The sequence below is a fragment of the Limulus polyphemus genome, unplaced genomic scaffold (assembly GCF_000517525.1).
Source record: "Limulus polyphemus unplaced genomic scaffold, Limulus_polyphemus-2.1.2 Scaffold1411, whole genome shotgun sequence".
Taxonomy (NCBI): domain Eukaryota; kingdom Metazoa; phylum Arthropoda; class Merostomata; order Xiphosura; family Limulidae; genus Limulus; species Limulus polyphemus.
This window is the reverse complement of record NW_013667021.1, coordinates 111,882-120,541: the sequence shown is the minus strand read 5'-3', so window position 1 is coordinate 120,541 and position 8,660 is coordinate 111,882. Positions and strand designations below refer to the sequence as shown.

The following is an 8,660-nucleotide window of genomic DNA, read 5'->3' as shown; positions in this document are numbered from 1 at the left end:
TTTAATGTTATCTATACTTATTTTGATTTATATTCTACCTAACAGAATCATTTGCCATGTTGAGTAAAATAAAAAACACAACCTTTCAAACTTTCAAAATAATTAGTTACTTCTTAACAATCTAACGTAATGTCCCGATAGCTTAACATTTCTCAATAATTATTTTAATGATGTTTTCATGTTTAACATTTTTACTGTGATGTTTTAGTTCCACGTGAAGTAACACTAGATAAGTATTGTAATTCAGGGAAAAAGAAATTCTGTACATGAAGCACCAACTTTTTTGTAATGTTTTTCTTATTATATAATTTGTCAGATTTAACTACATCATAACATGTAAAAATGTAAGGCTTAATTCTGATATAGTCACTACATTAATACAGCAAACAACCATTAGGTATTAAGAACGTTGCCAAAAGAATTGAATATAAACTTACAAGTACAAAAATTAATTAGATCTACTAATATTAGAAAAAAAATTAAATAATCTTGTGACAAAACTGTCATGGAATAAATAAGTACTGCTTTAATTTTAACGTCTGTAAAATACTTTCAAAAGATCAAAATTTATCTCTCAGTTTCTAGTGTCAATTCATATGTTATTTTTATTTCATATTTGGGCTTCCATACAGAGACAAACTTCGTTTTTTTTTATCATATGCTGTAATTAAACTCATTCCATTTTTTAAAATTCATCAAGATTAAATGTATGCATGAAAAAACAATGACATATTGTCGTCATAACAATCTACAAATGTATTCTATCCTGAATGTTATTAAAAAAAACTTTGAATAATAATTCATGAGTAGTCTATTGAAAGTATAAAAATTTAAAACAATATTACACAATTTTTAACCAAAAAAAAGGTCTGTAAATTGCTTGTAAAAAAAAGAAACGTTATTGAAGATGGTTAACTATTTAAAGCGAGTAGCCTCTTCCGATATTGTTTCTGGTAAAGATTTTTAAATTTCACTTTTGTGTTCAGAAACAATATATATATATATATATATATTTATAGCTATTTCTTTACAATTCGTTTATAAAATAATAAAACACAACTGCATTTATAATCAACAACAACAAGATATTTATGTTGGTTCCCAGATTAAACAGAAAGGTTAATAGGTTTGGTAATTAATAACAAGCATGATGATGTTTCTACAGTAGCCTCTGGTAGAAAGAAAACTGGTTCAGATGCAACGGTTCAAAACCTTTATGGAATGTAAAGACAAATATGTTAAAGTTACTGTATTGACTTGGCTTAGAGGCTGGAATTTATCTGACTACAACCTCGATAATACTCTAAAGCTGGTGGCACTGTAATTAATCATTCATAAGGGCTTGACTCTAAAACAGCACTGGGCTACAAATACATTCTATGAAACCAATTTTGTAAATATTTCTATATATGTGGTATATATATATATTTATGGATATATACAAATACACCAGAGAAAACATAAGCTATATACGTATAATATATACAAATTACAACAGCGCACATGCATATGACTAAAAGGGACAGCACAAACCACTCTTCTAGGCTTAGCTCCAAAACAGTTATCAGTGACTGATGGTGAACATGAAAAATCAGAGGAGCTTCTTGAGAAACACATTCATACGGTTATAAAAACAAGGATTTGTATGTTGTGAAAGTTAGAGAGTGACAGAGCTGAACAGATTCCTTGTAGTTAAATGTTAGTGTATCTTGAAGGAAAATATAAGAATTTGTTGAAAGACAGAATTGACCTTTATAATAAAACAGTAGCTCCACAAGGATTAGAGAAACCAGAGTCATATTTCCTACTGGCATCCACAGTGATTGGTCAGTTTTACACAATAAAAATGTGTTCTTTTGAGAAAAGTGACTCCAGAGATTTGACAAGTTTATCCCATTGTGAAGTAAACACCGATGAGCAAACTTCACCACATCAGAGAACAACTTACTGAATGGTGTTGTTTCTTTCACAAACCCATGTATTCTTTGTTGGTAACAGAAGAGCAAGAACATATGCCACATAGCCTGGAATACAACTAGTACATCATTTTGCCCAAGTACCCTCACAATGACCTGTACGATGAATAACCGGTTTTTCGCTTAAAATATTTACAAAAAAAAAAAAATACAAAAAAAAAAACCCACAAAATTATAGTTTACTTGAAAATCACAAACTATAATTGATTTCACTCTAGTGTCCGTTGCATGTTGGAAATCCGCTTCAAGCACCAAACTACTCCAAGATAGCTGTAATATTGTTTCTCATACATCTTCTAAGTCTGAAATTATATTTACTGATTATGGGGGCTCTGCCGAGAGCAATTGTTGCAGTAAACTTTTCTTTTGTTCTGGTGGTTTAGCTTCTTGAACCTGCGATAAAGAAACAAAAATCTTGTGAAGGTTAAAACTTTACGAATCATTGTTTGTTTTTAAATAAATTTTCTTTACCTATCTAGAAAGAAAGTGAATATGATTGTGGAGTTATATATATATATTACACAATATATATGAAATAACTAATAATTTTTAGTTTCAGATTAAAGCTTCATAATCATGATTTGAATTTCTTACTTCTTTCACATCTTTTAAACAACAACCTTCCGTTACTAATACAGTTTTCTTCTACAAGAATATGGATTTTTTTATTTTTTTGCCACAAGTTATTGTTGATAAACCAACATAACTTTCTGACAACACTTACACAAGCAATATTTCTTCTAGGACAAACTTAATTAATGTCCAAATTTGGCTTGTAAATAAAAGTAAAAATATTAAGTGCAACTACAGAAATTGAAAACTTTCATATATGGGTAAATCTTACTCTTATTAGTAATGGAATAAAAAGAGAATTTTATGGTTGCTTTGTGAACTTACTCTAGGATTATTTCCTTCTGTTGGCATCAGTGACATTGAGTTGTTCTGGTTACTACCCATGTCCAGTAGCGATTGTGAGAATAATCCGGACAAGACCCGTTGGCTACTTTCACCTGGAAAATTGCAATAATTTATTTATGTACGAAAAAACTCAAGAATGACATTAGACAAATATATTTCTTTAACATTTGCACTTTTTGAAACACAAACTAAACCATCGACATCAATCATGTAACTACACATTAGATGGAAAGGGGAGGAGGAGAAAAATAAAATAATATATATATATATATATATAGATATTAAAAAGTGCTATTTTTCAATTATTTTCATTTGTTTAAATTAATTTTAATTGCGACTAGAAAAATGTCAAATAATGTAGAATAAATTACAAAAGCTATGTTGGACAAATATGTTTGCAGTGTTCAAATGTTTATATATGATACACTGTTTCATGTTATTGTCAGTCAGATTAATGTTTTGTAAGATTATTTGGAAAAAACAAACAACAACAACAAGGAAGTTAATCTCACAATTATTTCAACAAGGTTTGGTTAAAAAGAAAATTATCAAACAACTATAGAAGCAAAGACGTGTTACACCATTTCATTACTCTGAAGATAAACTCTTTCTTTTGACAAAGTACTATTCAATTTATCTATACAAGGCAATAACAAACAACTCTTACATAATGAAACGAACTGCCAACAAAAATACTTTACACACAAATATATATATATAACAGTGTATAAAATATACTCCAAGGCAAAATTTATCTTGTGGCATACAAGTTTGGGACACTGTGACTGCTCCTTGGTACCTCTTCAATGTATTTTTTTTTCATACTTAACTTATTATGTGGCAGCAAGTGTGTTAACGAAGACTTTTACAAGTAGGTTCTTTTGTATATGACAGCCCTGAAAAACTAGTTAGGATTTTTTTTCACTCAAAAGATTCATTTGTTGTCAAGCACTAAGCTACACAATGGGCTACTTGTGCTGTGCCCACCACAGGTATCGAAACCAGATTTTTAGCATTATAAATGTTCAGCCTACCACTGAGTCACTGGGAGGGTGGGGGGAGGCTTTTTCTGAAAATAGAAGAATCCAAAGAACTAGATAACTTACCTAGCTCCAAAGACAGTCCTAGAGCACCCACATCAGGTTCTGATGGCGAGTTTGTTCCAGTCATATTAAACTGAAGTTGTTGTTGCTGCTGTCTCTGTGTAAAAATAAGAAGTATATAAACTGATACATCATTAACTGTAAGTGTTTACTACATCTATAGACTAAAATAAAAAAACATGATATTGGCAACACACAAATGTAATAAAATAATAATAATTTATAATTTTTTTTTCATTATAATTCAAACCCAAGTAAAGAAAAAACAGCCTCTTAACATTAATCTTCCATAAACTGTATAAAAGTGAAAATACAAAATCTATTGGAGCCAGTAGTTTTATCTGAACTTCAGTTAATCTCCCCTGTATACAAAAAATATCTACACTAGCTGTCTGATAATTTTGAGCTGACAGAAAAGAGGGAAGGCAGTTGGTCAATAGTACCCTTTGAGCTGATAAACAAGAGGGGAAGGCATTGGTCAATATCACCCTTTGGCAACTCCAATCAAATAATAGGATTTGACCATCATTCTTGTAAGGCACTCATTGCCCCCACTGTAGAGACCAGTGTTCTAATCACTAGGCCACACCCAGCCCAGTATTGTTTTAAGCTTTTGAAAATCTCCATAACACACATGAATGCACGCATATTTATTTGTGCACGCATACTCACGAACAAATTCATTTATATTTTATTCTACCTGATGAATCTAAGTTTCAAATGGACAGCAACTGCCTGTTGTAGAAAGCTACAAAGGTAGAGGATGACATTTGAAATCTTACAAAACACTAAGATCCATTCTGGTGAAGAACAAACAGAAACCTTCCAACAAAAAACAGAAAAAAGTCATTTATGAAATTCCGTGTTCCTGCAACAAAACATACATTGGAGAAACGGGAAGAAGACTCTCGACAAGAATAAAGGAACTTAAAGACAGCACAAGACTCGCAAAAACACAAAACACAGCCATTGAAGAACACGCCATGTCAACTGGACACAACATAAACTGGGAAAAAGCTAGAATCATTTTACATTAACACAATAAAACCTTCACTAAACAGAGATTCAGGATTAGAGGTGAGTCAACCGTGGCTACCATTGGTTGAGGCTACAAGAAGTCTCTCCTCCAATCAGAAACGTGTTTTAACCAATCAATCATAACACACTCTCCTCAATCCACTAGAACACTATAAAGACCAAACTACACACACACACTGACCAGAAGACGAAAGGTGGAAGACTTTCGAAACGTTGTCCTCTACATTTGTAGGTTTCTACAACAGGCAGTTGTTGTCCATTTGAAACTTAGATTCATTATGCCTAAACAACCTATCAAAGATTTTATTCTACCTGTTTCGATACTTATTTAACTAAAAATCCATGGAAAACATTACTGAATGTCGATACAAAACATTGAGAATGTGTTCAGTGTGATCCTCAAACAATACATTTATAAAGCTCTCGTCTTTTCACTTGCTCAAACTTCACAAGCATTTGACACAGGAAAAATGGATGAAAACGAAGATGTTTTACCATGTCCTCAAGCTGGTATCATAAAAAATAAGTTACTTACATCAACAAATTCAGTCTATTTTGTGTACTGTTTTCTTATAGTGTTAATACAGTGCTAGAATGTTTATTTAAAAACAAAATATAACTAGCTCCAGATGAAGTATTAGTGTAGGTTTTTCAATCAAAATATATAAATTTATGAGCCTAAAATATGAGACAAGTTCTCTTTCTTCTTACCATCCCTTGCTGCTGAGTTCTTGCCCCAACTTTTGCTCTTAATTCCTGCCGTACAAATTCTGATGTCATTCCCCCAGTACTAGCTAGACCACTCCGACTGGAAGAAGAGTAAGCAAAATTAGAGATACAATGGTGTGTGCGTGCGATACATACACACATATACATACATATATACACACCTGAAAACTGAAAAACACCATCACTCTAACCTCAAACAATTAAATCATTCAATACGACTTGAACTTGATAATCATCGAAACATATAAAGGAAATTAAGAAGACGAGCGTTAAACTATATAGAAAGATACAGGTTCAAATGTTACCATTCTTCTGCTGTATTGGTATAAAGCTGGAGGCTTTGTTGATCAAAATAGTTGGAGTTATCACCTGCAACACTGTAGCTGACAGAAGCTGTGGTTGAAACTAAGGTGTTGCTAGGATTAACCGAATTAGAAACTGGGTTTCCCGGCAACGAATGACTACTGAAGTTTGGAGAAACTTGTGGCTGAGGGGAGAGATGCCGTTCTCCTGCAGCATGTACTTGTTGGGGTGTACAAGGAGAGTTTACCCACCCTGCAAATACTTTATTTTATTATTATTATTTTATTAATGACTAAATAATAAACAAATAAACGAACAAATTTTTCATGTTATAATCTTTAATAATAAAAGTTTGTTTTTCATGTTTTTTTAACCATGATCTCAAACTGAAAATCAAATCCTAGTCATGCAGCTTGTTTACATATAAAAGTCATTTATTATGCCTTTTTCTGAATTACGTACAACTGTCTGTATGGATGTGATTAACTTGGTTTTTTTCTGGAATAATCAAAGCTGGTCACAAAGATAAGGTTTTATAATTCTTTAAGCTTTAAGTTATAAAAAATATGTCATTAATATCCAAAATTATAAATTTAAGTCTTACTAACTAAACTATTTGTATGACAAGTTAAAAGCTCTTTATACCGAGAAACGACTTTTCTTAAGTATTTCTTTAATAACTGTTTATACTGTGAGGAAGAAGTTAATAAAATTTAGTTTTAGAATCATAAATTTATTGTATTAACATATTCTAATTTCATAGACAATATACAAGTCTGTTTATCCTAAGGTAACAAGAATGAGAAAAACTAAAACTTGATTAATCAAAGGCTTATCATAATTATTGAAATTTTTTGCAGTTTCATAAAATGTGAGGTAATGATATAGAAATTATTTTACAATAATACAAAAATTATATAAATTTAAATAAAATTATTCATATAACTTTAAATTAAATAGTTTCTGGGTTTTCTTACTCAAATTTTGACAACTTAGCATTTATATACCAGGTGCTGCTGTGACGAAATAACTTTCGGATAAGTAACACTTGATACTCCTATTCTTTACTAACCAGGTAAAATTTGGATAAAAAGTTTTACGATTTGATCAAAATTTAATATAATTAATTTTGAGTATTAAAAGGTATATTTTCAAAATTTGTAAACTAATATTATTCTAATGCTGGAATGCCATTAAAATAATAGTAAAAAAAAAGTATTTAAAATGTAGAAACCTACCAGACATCGACATAGATCTTTGAAGCCTCTGCTGATGCAGATTTTTTTGATACACGTTTATAGAAGATTGAGGCATGTATTGGGGGCTTCTCTGAGTAGAAACAGAAGGGTTCTGAGATGTACCTCCAGAACTGGAGCTTGGCATTGATTGGATATGAATCTGTCGTTGCTGTTGTCCTACAAACTTGTTTTGTCCTCCATAACTACTCTGTTAACATAAACAAATACACTGAATAGAAAAGAGCAATAGCAAATTTGACTTTAATTAATTCTACAATAGCATGACTCCCAGGTTGCTTACCTTAAACACTGGTCAAGTTGAATGGACTGATAATTAAATGCTTATTTGTCAATTCTTATTTAACCAAAATTGACTTGTAGAGTATTTCTACGGGTAACATAGAAAAGGAACAAAGCAACTTAAACCCCTACTTTTGGTCAGTCGAGACCGTAATCCAGTAAACAAAAACTAAATTTATTAACTAGAACTAATAGACTGAAGTAGAACATTTATATTTAGGTACTTTTCAATAATGTATTTTGAAAGTGAAGAGAGATGTGAAGGGCTTGTGAATAATAAAAACAAATTATTAATTAAACTTTCACAATAGAAAAGACGAAATTAAGCAATCCATACAAGTACACAAATGAAACAAGTTAAGCCTAATTTTTCTTTTGTTCCATGAGATAAACTGTTGTTACACATAAAATTCTTTAAACACCTTGAACAGAGTGAATAAATTTCGGTGCCCTATGTTCAGAGCATTTATTGAATATTTTATGCAAGCCTACATTCTAAAACAAGCAATACAAATTGAAAAAAATCCATCAGTAGAATGGTCAATAACCATGACCATTAGTATTTAGTGTTTGTTTATTGTATTTTGTGGCTTGTTTTCTTTTGCAAAGAAATCAAATATGGTTCTTCCCCATTCCCAAAGAAAGTGCCCCGTAAAGTTCGATTAAAATCTGCTGTTTAAACTCTTAGTTTTTGTGCGGAAAGTATTTGTTTGTTTTGTGGGATGGACTATCACATTATAACACCCCCACTGCTGAAAGGGCAAGCATGTTTGGTGGGATGGGGATTTGAACCCACAACCCTCAGATTGCATGGCAAGTGCCCTAACCAACTGGCCATGCAAAGCCATACGGAAAGTAGATGCCTACAGAAGAACGGGCACTTTCATCCCTATACCCCCCCCCCAAAATAACCTTTTCAGTCAGGAGGAAAAAAAAATAAAAAGTAGAGGTCCACTTAGCAGATAAGATATATACACCTGGAAAAAAGTTAAGCACCCCCGTGTTTTTTTCAAGTGATTCAAATTCGACGTTCTTGTGACTGATTATAAATTACC

General features: G+C 31.5%; 1 protein-coding gene across 1 annotated transcript in view; it reads right to left on the bottom strand.

The window, feature by feature from the left end:
• Window positions 1-1,019: 1,019 nt before the first annotated feature.
• Window positions 1,020-8,660, bottom strand: part of LOC106463449 (nuclear receptor coactivator 2-like) — a 60,995-nt gene continuing 53,354 nt past the window's right edge. Inside the window, exons 18-23 of the mRNA XM_022390940.1 lie at window positions 7,306-7,513; window positions 6,070-6,319; window positions 5,747-5,843; window positions 4,001-4,094; window positions 2,874-2,986; window positions 1,020-2,369 (exon numbers count right to left, since the gene is read on the bottom strand). Of these exons, the coding sequence (XP_022246648.1) occupies window positions 2,298-2,369; window positions 2,874-2,986; window positions 4,001-4,094; window positions 5,747-5,843; window positions 6,070-6,319; window positions 7,306-7,513 (834 nt within the window). The 3' untranslated portion in view covers window positions 1,020-2,297. The remainder of the gene's footprint in view (window positions 2,370-2,873; window positions 2,987-4,000; window positions 4,095-5,746; window positions 5,844-6,069; window positions 6,320-7,305; window positions 7,514-8,660) is intronic.